General features: G+C 44.1%; 1 protein-coding gene across 1 annotated transcript in view; it reads right to left on the bottom strand.

Moving 5' to 3' along the window:
* The window catches only part of MSH2 (mutS homolog 2), a 54,831-nt gene that overhangs the window by 31,688 nt on the left and 7,740 nt on the right, over window positions 1–15,403 (bottom strand). The window contains exons 3-6 of the mRNA XM_035111064.2: window positions 13,671–13,949; window positions 11,716–11,862; window positions 7,374–7,523; window positions 5,132–5,265 (exon numbers count right to left, since the gene is read on the bottom strand). Of these exons, the coding sequence (XP_034966955.1) occupies window positions 5,132–5,265; window positions 7,374–7,523; window positions 11,716–11,862; window positions 13,671–13,949 (710 nt within the window). The remainder of the gene's footprint in view (window positions 1–5,131; window positions 5,266–7,373; window positions 7,524–11,715; window positions 11,863–13,670; window positions 13,950–15,403) is intronic.

The following is a 15,403-nucleotide window of genomic DNA, read 5'->3' as shown; positions in this document are numbered from 1 at the left end:
ACAGAGTTGAATTGCCTGAAGAAATTGGTCATTAGCCCACAACTGTGATTTTATGGATGAGAAGCAGAGACAGCTTTGTTCTCAAAAAATATCCAAATGGAAGTTTGTTTGGAGAAGTTTTAGTTGCAATGGAGCATCTAAGCCAGGCATCCCCAGACTCCGGCCCTCCAGATGTTTTGGACTACAATACCTGTTAGGGAATTTTATAGGGGGGAGGCACCCAAACGAGGCTTCATTTGGGAATCAAGATTGGCACTAATGCCCTCAAGGGGACCCCATTTGATCCTACAACACCACTCTAGTATCGCACCAACACGAACCCCCTCAAGATCAAGCCCTGAGTAATAAAGGCTCCCTTTCCTACCCTTTCTCTGTTGCCTGAGACTCTATGTAACCATATTTCTTTATGAATGAATACAGTGTATCTTTATTTCTAAATGAAACCCCCTTTTTCTACTCTGGCCAAGGGCTCTCAGGGATGCAGGGAACAGCCATAATCCCTTAAGCAAGAGGTCAGGTAGCCAGGGTGGTGCTCCTCTGCATATCCATAATCCATTCGGGTACCATCTCCTGCCATTCCCAACCCTCCGAAGCCAGAGGCAATACTCACACCTGGACCCATTGTTTTTCCCCACCAGGTACTCAAGGATCCCCTCCCAGATACTTACTGGTACTTGCTTAACAATGTCCTGGGACATCGTGCATTGTTACCTTATGCTAATCCTGCTTACCTCCTGTTTACCTGTATGCTAATGCCCCTTGCACCTTCCCCTTTTACCCTGTCACAAGTGATGTATGTATGATGCTTTCGATGTGCATTATGGGATGGTGGTGGGAACTTTTAAAAGTTCTTGCAGCCCTGTTCACGGTGTTCAGTCTGGCATTGAACCTGCTGCGCAGTAATAAACCTTGCTGTTTGCTCCGGATCGTGGCTGGACTCCTTCCTTTTATACTCCGCAATGACCACAGGCCCTTGCCTGATGAGCTGGGTGGCTGAGCATTCTCGCACCCAGAATTTTGCCCTAACAATACCCATCTTCCCCGACCACTGGTCCTGTTAGCTAGGGATCATGGGAGTTGTAGGCCAAAACATCTGGAGGGCCGCAGTTTGGGGATGCCTGATCTAAGCTGTTTTTTAAAATAAAAAAAATATGGTGGGGGCTGCATGAAGAAACATTTGATCACATGACACACGCACGCACGCACACACACACACACACACACACACACACACACACCAGTCTGAAGCGGCACTGGCCAAATACAGCATTTTTACATTTCTTCATTCATTAAATTGTTGACAACACAGGTTCATTAAAAAAAGAAAACCAAAGCAGCTTGCAAAAAGAACTAAAAGTAATTAGTGCACTGTATAAACAGAACGTAAATCAACAGAAAGCCATACCTGAGATTATAATCAACAGCAGTTTGTATTTATTTATTTTAATAGGTCCTTGCGGGAAAAGATTGCCCTTGCTTGACGTCCAAAAGCCACCAAACATAGGAAAGTGGGAAGCTACCTTGTGGCAAGCTACCTTGGCCAACCTAACTCACTGGCTGGCAGCATGTCAGGGATTCCAAAGAGAGGGTCTCTCCCAGTCCTCCCAGGAGATGCCGGGAACCAAACCTGGGAATTTCCGCATGCAAAACGGACTTTCTACCACTGAGTTATGGAACTTCTCTACAAGGAATGGAGATTCCCAAGGGAAGGAAGGCTCCAACCCACATTGCCACAAACACCTCTGCAGCTGCTCCTCAGAAGAACGAAGCCCACAAGACAGAAGCCTATGGACCAGGACTCACATCTACCATGAACTCTGTAGTCTTAGGAAAGCGACATTCTGTCAGCGCATCACATTTGGAAAGAGGAAGATAATGATATTACTGGTATTATTACTAATACTACTTATTAATGCAATATTTCTTTTCTAAAAAGTTATGTACTGTACCACTTAATGCCCAAATTGGCTTATACAAATATAAAAACTGTTTCCCTAAGATGATGCGGACAGTGATGGGCACCTGCCGGTGGGGTCTGTATCACAGAGGGCTGAAGTGCAAGGGGAAATTCCCCCCTTGCAGCAAGCCCCACGGGACCCTCAATGTCAACTGTTCAGGAGGGTCCCCCAATTCTCTGGAGAGTTTTTGGAGGGTACAGGAGAGGGGAGAGGAAGAGTTGCTCAGTTGGCAGAGCATGAGACTCTTAATTTCAGGGCCGTGGATTTGAGCCCCATGTTGGGCAAAAAGATTCCTGCATTGCAAGGGTTGGAGTAGATTACCATCATGGTCCCTTCCAACGCTACAATTCACATTCTAAATCAGGCATAGGCAACCTTGGCTCCCCAGATGTTTTGGAACTACAACTCCCATGATCCCTAGCTAACAGGGCCAGTGGTCAGGGATCATGGGAGTTGTAGTTCCAAAACATCTGGAGAGCCAAGGCTGCCTATGCCTGTTCTAAATCATATGATCCACTGAAAGTGTTCATTTTTAGCTTGTAGCTGGTTTAATCTTCTCTTGTTTTAATGTAAACTTGTGGTTTTATTGTTAGCTGCCTTGTGTATTTCCTTTGGGAAAGCGTGATATAACTTTTTATAATAAATAAACATTACTTCTGCTACTATAATAACCAGCCCGGGGGGGGGGGTTACGTTAAGTAATTTATATACCACTGCAAGCACTTTGCTTCCTTTACAACCTTCACAACAGCCCTGAGAGAGAAGCCCCCTAAGTTTTTGCCCCACCCTAGCCGAGCAAGGATCTAGGCACCTGTGCCAACGAACACCACAAAAAGGTTTTCATGCAGGGTTCTGGTCTAAGTCAATCCTCCACAGGGAGTCTGTCAGGCTTTGTTGAACAGTACTTGATGTGTTTTCCCCTCGGGCTTTAGAAGACATTCATAGTTCTTCCCACACAAAGTCTTCTTATAAGCCCACATGCTGTCTGCTGAAGTCATTGGTCGCTGTTGACAAGCCGAAAGAAAGATACCTTCTGAATAAGAGCTGCTTCTTTTTTAGGAGGATAACACTACTACCATCCCAACTTCTATAGATCTGCAATGGAGGAGATTCTCACGGAGGGTTATCAATGCCTGGTAGCCATGATGTGGGATAGCTCAGTTGGTGGAGCATGAAACGCTTGATCTCAGGGTTGTGGATTTGAGCCCCACCTTGGGCAAAACCCGTCCAGCATTGCAAGGAGTTAGATGACCTGCGTGGTCCCTTCCAACTCTACAGTTCTATGATTCTCTGGTTATGCTCTGCCTCCAGTTGGAAACCACAGAATGGGAGGCTGCTCTTGTCCTCAGATCCTGCCTTGAGGGGTTTCCTGCAGGCATCTGGTTGGCGACTGAGAACAGGAGGCTGGACTGGATTGTCCAGCCAGCCAGCCAGCTCTTCTTATGTAGCAAACCTGAGATGGGTGCAGAACAGAGACAGGGAATGCTGCCTGCTTAAGGCTGTGCTGTCACCCACATGCACACACAGAGTCTCCATGGATTTCTCTGCTGCAACCCTTTCCCACCTCTCAAAGCTGCTCCTGAATGCCCGGCAACCTCCCTGGGGTTGCATGCAGTGCACTGAGGTGTGCGATCATTGTGAGAACTAGGTGACCTCTAAACCCACCCCAGACAGGCACATACCTGGAAGCACTTTCTGCTCTGGCCACGCTGTATCCTGGGGCAGTATCGCTTGAAGCAGTTCTATTAGCAATGTCTCTCAACCTTGGGTCCCCAGTTGTTGATGGACTACAACTCCCACCATCCCAAGCTAGCAGGGCCAGTGGTCAGGGATGATGGGAGTTGTAGTCCAACAGCAGCTGGGAACCCATGGTTGAGAAATAGTGTGATAGCACAAGGATTTCTGGCTACGCAAGGGAACCCCTCCTCCCTTCTCCTCAGGTGCCCACTAAATCTGTTCTGGGGGTTCCTCCAATCCTGCAGAGCAGATCTGGGCAGGGTGCAGGGAGAGGAGAGGGAGGTTTGGTTCAGCTGCATAGCCAGAAGCCCTTGTGATGAAAAAACTACTTGGCTGATGCTGCCCCTGGCTATTCTTTCCATGTCCATTCATTATCCAGCTTCTTCCCTTTCAGAACTAAAGGACTAAAGGACTAAAAAAATTGTACAGCGCAGTATTAAAGCCAGAAGCTACTGGTGCCAAACTATTCAATGTATTGGATTCATTAAGCCTGAAGAGTCCACTTTAATCATACAAATCCATTACGCCTATCCTAGTTAAATTCAGGTAGTCCACTAACATACACTATAAATCAGCCTTCCAGACCTTCACCAGACAAACTGTGACAGGTATTTTTGGAGCTGTAAGACCAAGCTGAAGCCCCTTTGCCATGCAAGCACAGCAGGGGCACCGACTGTCATTTGCAATCCTCTTTTCCCTCTCTGTTGACCCACAAGTGAATCACACAGCCCTGAGCTGAATTGGGAGCTTTTGTTGTTTGCAAGATCAAGGATGCAAATCAACATCACTTCTTTAAAAGGTCAGATGCTCAGCTTTAGCTGCTGCACTCTGATGCCCCAGATTGCATGACCAACGTAATACCAAGCCTGGTGCCATGAAGCAAAGAATCATTTTAGTGGCTTAAGACAAACAGAATCGGAAGTATGAGAGCAACAGCTAATACAAATGTTAAGATAAAACAAGTAATTGGCATGTCTAGCACAGTACTGATGTTTCACTGTAACAGAAGCAGCAGAAAACTCAGTGAGTTGGACACGAGACTAAATTAGCCGCACTTGGTTCCCACTGATTTCAATGGCTCATAAGTCCAACTAATTAAAGCCCAATTCCTCCTATCATAAATAAACTCATGACTTGCAGCAGAGAAAACCTATTAAGGGTGGTTCTAAACACTAGAACTACCACTGCTTACGTACACTCAGCAAGTTTTCCAGCCTTACCAGAACTCCCTGGACTAGTTTCCTTCCAGCTACTGAAAAGCAACCCTGCCTTTTTGGAGCAATCTAAACAACCATCCTCCAAAAGGCAAACAACTCAATTTACTCGCTTAAACCCCAATAAAAATTGTGATCCAAAATTGTAGGAAAGTAGTGGGGCGTTTTCTCATTTAGGGCACTCCAAGCATCAGCGCTGAAGGAGAGAAAACCGGTATTTACCTTTCCTCTATTTTGTTCTTGTCCACTAGGGGCTGTTTGATCCACTGGTTCACCAACCTCTGTCCTTGGGCCGTTCTGCACTTATTTAACAGGCCAGCCAAACAGTGCGTAGCTTGAGCATTTTCTGAAGAACGCTGAGGGGAAATAACACATTGTGGTAGAAAGTCAATTTAAAAAAAAAACATTTGTGCAAAAGTGAGTGAAACCTCTCTAAAAGCAGAATAGTGGCAAGTGAGAATATGTATGTGTTTTGCATTATAGTGCTTTTCTTCTGAATTAAGAGGTGGTGCTCCATAGTGGTTAGAGTGTTGGACTACAGTAATACCTCGGGTTACGAACGCGTTTGCGCATGCACAGACCGCGCACGCCGCTTCTGCGCACACACACGCGGCAAAAACACTTCCGGGTTTGCGCAGTTCGTAACCCGAACTGTTCGCAAACCGAGGTGTTCGTAACCCGAGGTACAACTGTATGACTTGGAAGGCCAGAGTTCAAATCCCCACTTGTTCATGGAGCTCACTAGGTCACTTTAAGCCAATCACTTTCTCTCAACCTTGCAGGGTTATTTTGAGCATGGGATGCAGAGAGCCACGTATGAGAGTGTGAGCTCCTTGGAAGGCAGTGTTGGGAGAGCGCTCTGGGTATCTGCAGCCCCTCTGGATCTCAGAGCGTCCTCCGGTGAGCATAGCTTTGGAAAAGGCATCCCCTTCTTCTCCAGGGCAACATAAACCAACTTGATTTATGTGGGGTATAAATGTAATAATAGATAAATAAGATTATTTCCTTTACGCTTGAGTTAACTTAGCATGCTGCAACAGAGTTCAAGGCCATCCTTCCAGTAACAAAGGCAAACTAGCTGAATTGAGAGATGAGAAGAGGGGAGAAAAAAATGGGGGTGAGGGTCTTTCCCTTCTATGTGGATGTACACAAATGTACTAGATCTGTGAAGATGAGGAACCAGGAACTCAGCTGTGGAGCGGTATCAGAGCGCAGCCCGTTTTTAAAAACAATAAAGCCACGTAGAGCTCCGAAATAAAATACCGGGCTTTACAGGGCTATATACCAAGATCAATACAACTTTAAAGTGTCCCTGGCTAGCTTCACGTCGTGGCTTATGTAAGTCTTTCTTTATGTCAAGGCAGATTCTGCCACATTGTGTGGATTAAAGGTTTACTTCTCCAACATTTTCCTTCCCAAATGCTGCCTGTTCCATCGATGCAATACAAAATACATTCTCTTAAAGCTTTCAGCACATATTTTATTTATCTAAGCTTTGCCAGCCTAATATGCTATGCAGGAGTGGGGAATACTAGCTGCAGGGCATCTGCATATATTTGCATGCGCACACCTGTCAAAACAAGGGCTGCAACATGTAGTCTATCTCATCTATAAGATCAGGGATGAGGAAGTAGTAGCCTCCAGGACTTACTGGACTATAACTCCTATTGTCCCTGAGCCTTGACCCTGAGCCTCCTTTGAGATGTATGTGTGCCTTCTCTCTTCCAATTTATTGTTTTATTTGTATGCAGATTTTAATCAATTACAATGCATAGTTTATTACGATTTATTTAATAAGTGGATTATATCCACTTAAGCCATGCTCAGAACAGACCAACTGGAATTAATGGACATGACTAACCCAGGCAATTTGATTTTTTTGGGGGGGGGGCAATTCAAGAATGAGTTAGACCAAATTAATGGCCTTTTAGGCTTCTTCCACGTGAATAGTTCACTTTTTGAATAATAAGTTATAAAGATGCTTAGGTGGGATACGGCCAAAAAAAGGTTGGGAACCACTGCATTAGGCCATCAAAATCTGCTCCAGGTGTTTGGGGGACCCTCTGGAGCAGATCTGAGGAGTGTGCAGGGAGCTGCAGGAGGGAGGGGAGGAAGTCTTTGTGCAAGCAGAAGTCCTCTCACACAGCATTGGATGCAATCTACTGGTATCAGTGGGTCTACTTTGAGTATGCCTTGATCAAAATAAGTTCCGATTCGAAAATCCTTAACCTGGGCCAACTCCTGAGAATACTGTTCTCTTAATTCAACTAAGATTTGCTTCTGGCATGAGCCTGTGTTCACATTTCATTTACATGCTTATCTGGATGCCACTTCCCCCCAAAAAACTGTGTCCAAGTTAAAACAGATTTTGCGGGGAAAAAACGGCATGTGTCCCTATTTTAGGCAAGTTTGTGTTGCAGGTCTGTGCCCAGAGTCTTACGTACATAGCAATGGCCCGGCTTACCTGGAAAAGGTTAAGTGCCCTGACAGCGGAATGGTCCAGTGTGACATATTGATTGAGGTTCAGGGTGGAGAGTTCGAATTGCCCAAAATTACACACGTCAGTTAAGAGTTCTAAATACTTAATCACTGCAGCCAAGGAAGAGGTGGCGATCTGGGAGGGGGGGAGTGCAAAAAAAGGGGGTTTACTCCACATGCAGTAAGACAGGCAGCTTGTCACTGGTGTACTGTTAGGTACAGAGCTGGGTGCCCTCCAACTAAGGAAGAGTTCCCAAATGAACAGCAGAATCAGCATTTAAATAATTCCAAGTGATATTGCTAGAAATTTGATAGCAATCTAGTTTCGAAGATGCAACGATAAGCCAAACCATGGTTTAGCGACAATGAGTTAGCACATGGGTTCTGGGAGCAAAGACTGCAAAGCCACTGTATCTCCCCCTGCCCCCCGGTCCTACTGCTGCCATGTTACCCAGACTTAAGCAATGGTTTGGCAGAGCATTATATCCAAAGCTGGGATAATGACAGTAAGCCACAGAACAAACCATGGTTATAGCTTGTGCTTCATCTGGAAGAAGAAAACTATGAGCCCAGGTTAGATGCAACACTTAGCCAAACCATGGCTTAGCCCCCCAGGTAGCAAACCAACAAGGAGTTGCAATCTTCACTCAATGAACACATGTGTTTGCACAAAGCCATGGCTGACTCTAAGTTATATGTGAACTAGGTCTGTATCTCTATGCTAGAAAAAGACAAGGTGAACAGCCAAGGTAGGGCAGGAAGCATTAAGAGCCCTATCCTGGACTGTCCCAGTCCAAGGCTTTATCCTTCACACAGCTTTAAATTAGTGTTCAGAGAACTGCAATAGTCACTATCTGCGGCAGGAGAGTAAAGAAAGAACAGAAGCAGCCATTTATTCCACACTGAAATGACGATGCAAATATAACAAAAGTACTTTGGTGCTGAAATGCAAACGTAAACTGCAGTTGTTTGAAAAGCTAGCTACAAACAGATCCTCTGTTAAAAAGTGGCATTGATGCCCATTTTCTTTTGCAAAACTCCTTTTTCTTTTTAGCAGCTCATAGTGCTACTTCTCTCACTTGAAACTGCATGCTAAACATCACCAATAAACATTTGCAAAGCGTAGTTCAAGTACAGAGAGCACGGAAGGGAGACTAAGGCTACATTCAAGTTTGTGGCAGATATGAGAATTGAACAAAGAACTTTGAACGCACACTTAGCTACTGCACAAGCCTTCCACCATTCAAATAAAGGTTGTCATAAACAACAAAACCACAAGTGTGGTTCAAGGAAAATCTTTGGGAGAGCATTAGTTTAAAAGCAAGCTTCATACATGTTTTCAGAATGTTATTAAAAGTTGCAGGCAGTCTCCCCAGCAGGAGGAGGAAGTGCTAGCCATAGCTCATGTGTGTTAATTTAAAATTGCCCACGCACTGAGTTGGCTGTGTGTAATTTTAAGTGGGCGAGGGAGGAGAGTGTTTAAAAAATGTAATTTTAAAAGATGCCATAGATCTTGCTGAACAGTCACTTATCCTGTGTAGAATGAATGCAAGAGGTCTAATCTATCTCTCACAGATTTTTTGCTAGTTCTTATTATTCCATAAAATTTATACACCGTTTGATTGTAAAAAAAATACCTCACAGAGGTTTACAAAAGATGTGTATCTGAAGAAGTGTGCATGCACACAAAAGCTCATACCAATGACAAACTTAGTAGTTGGTCTCTAAGGTGCTACTGGAAGGAATTGTTTTATTTAGAATCAGGATTGTAGAAGCTGCTATAAGCACGGAATGGCATTTGTGGCGGGGGCGGGACAATCTAGCACAAGGGCCTGCAAATAAAATGGCTAATCTGGATGATACCGATTCCTCCAGTATCATCCAGATTAACCATTTTGTTTGCAGGCCCTTATGCTAGGCTGACCCCTGGCGGCAATCAGACATCATAGCAGCCAGCAAAAGACAACTGTCCAATCTAGGCTGCCAGCAAATGAGCTGCAGTGAGATCAATGAACAACTTTTAGTTGAGTAAAAATGGGCATTTCTCTCCTCTCCTTCACACAACAGGGCATGCCTTTTCTAAAATGATACCCATCATGACACGCTTGCATCAGAGAATTGTACAGTTGCAATGCAGAAATATGCAGCTGTCCCATACGCGAATCAAACCTGCAAGCTTGGGCATTATCAGCACCACACTTTAACTAATTGAGAAAGCAAAATAATAATAATATTTATTATTTATACCCCGCCCATCTGGCTGGGTTTCCCCAGCCACTCTGGGCAGCTTCCAACAGAAAAATAAAATACAGTAATCTATTAAACATTAAAACTACTCCCTAAACAGGGCTGCCTTCAGATGTCTTCTAAAAGTCTGGTAGCTGTTTTCCTCTTTGACTTCTGATGGGAGGGCATTCCACAGGGTGGGTGCGTTGCCACTACCGAGAAGGCCCTCTGCCTAGTTCCCTGCAACTTGGCTTCTCGCAACGAGGGAACCACCAGAAGGCCCTCAGTGCTGGACCTCAGTGTCCAGGCAGAACAATGGGGGTGGAGACGCTCCTTCAGGTATACTGGACCGAGGCCATTTAGGGCTTTAAAGGTCAGCACCAACACTTTGAATTGTGCTCGGAAACGTACTGGGAGCCAATGTAGATCTTTCAAGACCGGTGTTATGTGGTCTTGGCGGCCGCTCCCAGTCACCAGTCTAGCTGCCGCATTCTGGATTAGTTGTAGTTTCCGAGTCACCTTCAAAGGTAGCCCCACATAGAGCGCATTGCAGTAGTCCAAGCAAGAGATAAGTAGAGCATGCACCACTCTGGTGAGGCAGTCTGCAGGCAGGTAGGGTCTCAGCCTGCGTACCAGATGGAGCTGATAGACAACTGTCCTGGACACAGAATTGACCTGTACCTCCATGGATAGCTGTGAGTTCAAAATTACTCCCAGGCTGCGCACCTGGTCCTTCAGGGGTACAGTTACCCCATTCAGGACCAGGGAGTCCTTCACACCTGCCTGCCTCCTGTCCCCCACAAACAGTACTTCTGTCTTGTCAGGATTCAACTTCAATCTGTTAGCTGCCATCCAACCTCCAACCGCCTCCAGGCACTCACACAGGACCTTCACCGCCTTCACTGGTTCTGATTTGAAAGAGAGGTAGAGCTGGGTATCATCAGCATACTGATGGACACCCAGCCCAAACCCCCTGATGATCTCTCCCAGCGGCTGCATGTAGATGTTAAAAAGCATGGGGAAAGAGGACAGAGCCCTGAGGCACCCCACAAGTGAGAGCCCAGGGGTCTGAGCACTCATCCCCCACCACCAGTTTCTGAACACGGCCCAGGAGGAAGGAGCAGAACCATTGTATGACAGTGCCCCCGGCTCCCAACCCCTTTAGACCGTCCAGAAGGATGTTATGGTCGATGGTGTCAAAAGCCGCTGAGAGATATTCTTCTTGTTTCGGAACTACTGTACTGTTTTACCCACATGCACATTTAATTGACATGCTAAGCCAACTGATATTCCTTTAATCAAGTGTCATTCCCTAGAAACAAACCAGTGTACCTTTATACTATGGTCTGAATAGATGATAGATAGATAGATAGATAGATAGATAGATAGATAGATAGATAGATAGATAGATATCTGCATCAACCACTGGCCTTTCCAATTTGAGTATAAAATACAAACATGTAAGAACACAAGCATGTATAAACAAAATTACCAAACTAAATCAAAATACCAGCCATTGCAATTTGGCCTGGTTCAGACCCTCATTGAGACACCACTCCAATTCATCAGGAAGACTAGCACAAGCCAGTTTGGATGGGAATAAACCTCTCCCTGCCCCATCATGCACACATGCACACACACACACACACACACACACACACACACACACACCGGGAATGCCTCTCTTTAGGGACTCAGATCAGCCAGCTAAGCCCTGTCATAGCCACAACAGACGACTTCTACCAGTGTATCTTTGGCTGTGCTGGAAAGAGGCACTTCAGCCGGCAGAACCCTGGCAGAGCCCAGGCTCAGTTGGAGACCAGTCTATTCCAAATTCCACTCATACCAGTGGATTGCTCCATAGGGCACAAAGCACTGGGAAGCATTGAATTCTGGTCTACAGGTTCAAAACAGCACTCCGAACCTGTGCAAAGAACAAAGCCGTCAAACAGGTTCGGCCATTTCCTCTCCCTTTCAAAAAGAATTTACATGCAAGTGGCCAAAGAGGAGGCACTGGTGCAAAATGTCACTGAAGCCAAAAGTTACCAGGCTAAGACACTTTTATGATTCATGTCCCCCCACCCTCAAGCCTGGTTACCCACCTTTAGGTCCATTTCGGGTAATGTTGCACTAGACACCTTCTCTTTCCCTTTCGTTCTCAGCAAGCGATTGAGATCTTGAACAATGTCCTTTGTTACAAACTCGGTCTTTTTCCTCTCTGTAATCAGAATCCCTCCTCTCTGAACAACCTGCATAAATATATAGATAGATAGATATAAAAATTAAGAATGTTCTCTTCCATTAGAGCAGAGATGGGGAACTTGTGGCACTCCAGATATTACGGGACGCCAACTCCTCTTGTACGCTGGCCATTGGCCAAGCGGGCAAGGCTAATGGGGAGTCCAACAACATCTAGAGCTGCAGGTTCTCCATGGTCGGAGTATGCTTCTGAATACCAGTTGCTGGAAACTGCAGGAGGGGAGAGGGCTCTTGTTCTCAGGGTCTGCTTGCAGGTTTCCCACGGGCATCTGGCTGGCCAGTGTGAGAACAGGAAGCTGGACCAGATGGGCCACTGACTTCATCCAACAGCCTCTTCTTTTGTTATTATGTGCACCCTCATCAGACTAACCTTATGCATGTCTGCTCCAAAATTGACTGAACTCAATGGCTGCTCACTCCCAGGTGTACAGAACCGCAGTTTTACCACAAATTTACTAACTTCCACGTAAATATGCATGTATCTCTCTCAGTGAATTCATTCAAAATGGATCTTACCATAACGTTTTACCCAAAATGTTTGAATCAATGTAACTACTGATAAACTATTAATCAAAGTGAATTATTTAATGACACAATAATGCATTCTCCTTAATCATTTGTAATACTGTATTAGCAATTAATATAGAGTGAGATTCTGCCAAAAACTTAGCATTCCTATGGAGTCCAGAGGAGAAGGTACTTTACATACATGAAATCTTTCCCATTAAAATCTATAGGATATGGAGCCACTTTAAATCAGAAACAGAAGATCCCATTGTGTTCCATTGGACTTACTCCCAGGTAAGTGAGCCTGGGATTGCAGCTGTAACATGTTTCACTTTGGATGGATTGTGTCCATTTTAGAACATGAACTACTCATTATTAACAAAAGATAAGCACTAGGAAAGATGAACATGCTTGTTAGACATGTATCCCACTAGAGTCTAGAAACTATTAAAAAAGCACCGATTTCTCCATAAAAGCTCATTATTTTCCCCTCTGGGTGAGAAATATACACTCCCTGCTCCTTACAATTCCCCTTATATGGTGGAAAAGATGGTTGAAGCTTCTACATTCCTATAAACTAAGCTACTAATAACTTTGTACATATTATAAATATTTCATGAAACTAATGAAAGCCAAATACCTATGCTCCAAAAATACACGTGACAATAAATTGATGTGTCACTATCCCAAGTAAGTTTGGACTTGTCAGTTGCCATACCAAGAAGGTTGGGAACCACTGAAGAATGTTAAAAGAAAAGGGAGAAGAGAATCCTACTTTTTCTTAGCTTTTCTATACCTGCAGCACAAATTAACTTGAAGGCCAAACCCTGTCCACTTCTGTAAGTCTTCTACCAAATTTAAGAGGAGTGGGGGTAGAACTGGCAGAAGGACAGAGGCTTGGCTAGTAATCATGGCTCGTGTTTGTAGGCGCCGGACAGTAACCACAGCTAGCCTAATTCAAACATAATGCAAACCAGGAAGTGAGCGAGGGAATCTGAGAATGTGAAGGGAGGAGCACATGACCCTGAGAATCATTGTTTGGGCCAGGTCCTTGAAAAGCAGCCATTAACAAAAGTATCGCCATCTCAGCAAACTTAATCGGCCTGATATAGAAGTCAGAAACTGGAATCAGAAGCATTGACCCCCACCAAAAACTCAATGTAAACTTAACTCCTAAAGCAAATTAAGGCTTGAAGACCTGTTTCAAAAGTAATCTTCAATGATCTGCTCCCCCCTCTGCTCCAAATTTATGTAAACAAAGCCTACAGCCCATAACATTTCCATGGCTTACCTGTTTCAGCTTTTCCATCTCTCCAGCAGCCTCTCCAATAGGTAGAATACATTCCTTGGGGCCCATCTGAACTAGCAGAGCTTCAAGGTTTGAAAACTGGTCATTATCTGGAAACTCACACACTTCCAGCTTCCTCATTAAAGTATCCACAAACGCAACTCCAACAAGTTTTTGCCCTTCAGCTGAGGATATCCGAATGCCCACAACACCAACAGAAGATGACATATCGTGGTTAGAAAACAGAACATCTTCAAAATTGGCAAGGTTCCCTGGAGAGCCCTATTTAAGAAAGAAAAAAAAATCACAGTTTGAGAGTTTCTTCACTTATGTATCTGGTCCACCTGCCTCCCTCTCCCTGCATTAGACAGAACTTTTGAAACACCTATTTGGGTAGTCTTAGCCTGAATAGTTTCTTCATCTCGCCTGAGGCCTCTTGCTAACAGATCCAAATGCAAACTCTAAAGTTTCGACTGCAGATTCACACGGTTTAACATGGGTCAGCTTCCTCATCATTGTTGTGGGTGTAGAATTCTTAATGCAATTTAATGCCCCTTATGCCCTTAAAAGGATCTCCAATCTCATTTTCCACTGGGCAAATGTGGAGTCAGTAAGCTTTGCAAGGGTAAAGCTATGGCCACTCATTGGATCCTGGGCTGCCATGGTTAAAAAGTAAGTTTCCCCAAAATGCACAAAAGCAAAACCACCAAAATTGCAACAACAAAATCATTCAAAAAGTGATTAGATTAGCCAAGATTAGATTAGCCTAAACAGAGAAACAAAATCGGTGGATGGGGAAAAGAAAAGAGGACATTGGCAGGGGGCTTACTATCCCCATTAGCAAAAACAAGAGAACAAAAAAACAAAAGGCTCAAAAAGAAAAAACTTTTCTCAACAATCTTGGTGCTGTCTGGGCCCATAAACCAATGTTGGAGAGAGAGGTTTGGAAGAGATTCGTACTAAACTGCTAAGCAACACCCACTCTGGCAACTTGAGCTCTGGGCTCAGATTAACCCTTTTGTGCATGCAAGTGTGAATCGGTAACTGTACAGGTGAAACTCAGAAAATTAGAATATCTTTGAAAAGTGCATTTATTTCAGTAACGCAATTTAAAAGGTGAAACCAATATATGAGATAGATGCATGACATGCAAAGCAAGATAAGTCAAGCCTTTATTTGTTGTAATTGTAATTATTTGTCGTTAGGCAGGTCAATTATAAATGGAATGTAAATAATGAAATGTAATGGCAGGGGGTTGGACTGGATGGCCCTTGTGGTCTCTTCCAACTCTATTATTCTATGATTCTATAATAGCAATGTTTATTTTTGTATTATTGTAACTATTTTAACTATTTATTTTATTACTGTGGATTTTCCAAAAGAAAGCATTTGTAAAAATTAAAATAAAAAATAAAAAGTTGCATTACTGAAATAAATGCACTTTTTGACGATATTCTAATTTTCCAAGTTTCACCTGTATGTAACAATGACAATTTAAACATGTGAGGCACAGAATTGCAGACACAGACTTATTATCTCAGGATCTAGGCACTGGTCTGTTATTCACCCAAATAATTATTCAGCTCTCAACATGACTGGTGCTTTGTGATGCTTTTTGAGTGCTGCGAGATGCCTCCAACTGCTAAAGAATAGAACCCAAAATCCTAATGGATAGCAGAAAGGCAGTAGAAAATGCATCTTACTAGATATCTGATGAAAAGCACACACAGATTTGC

The sequence above is a fragment of the Zootoca vivipara genome, chromosome 3 (genome assembly GCF_963506605.1).
Source record: "Zootoca vivipara chromosome 3, rZooViv1.1, whole genome shotgun sequence".
NCBI lineage: Eukaryota > Metazoa > Chordata > Lepidosauria > Squamata > Lacertidae > Zootoca > Zootoca vivipara.
This window is presented reverse-complemented; position numbering and strand designations above follow the sequence as displayed.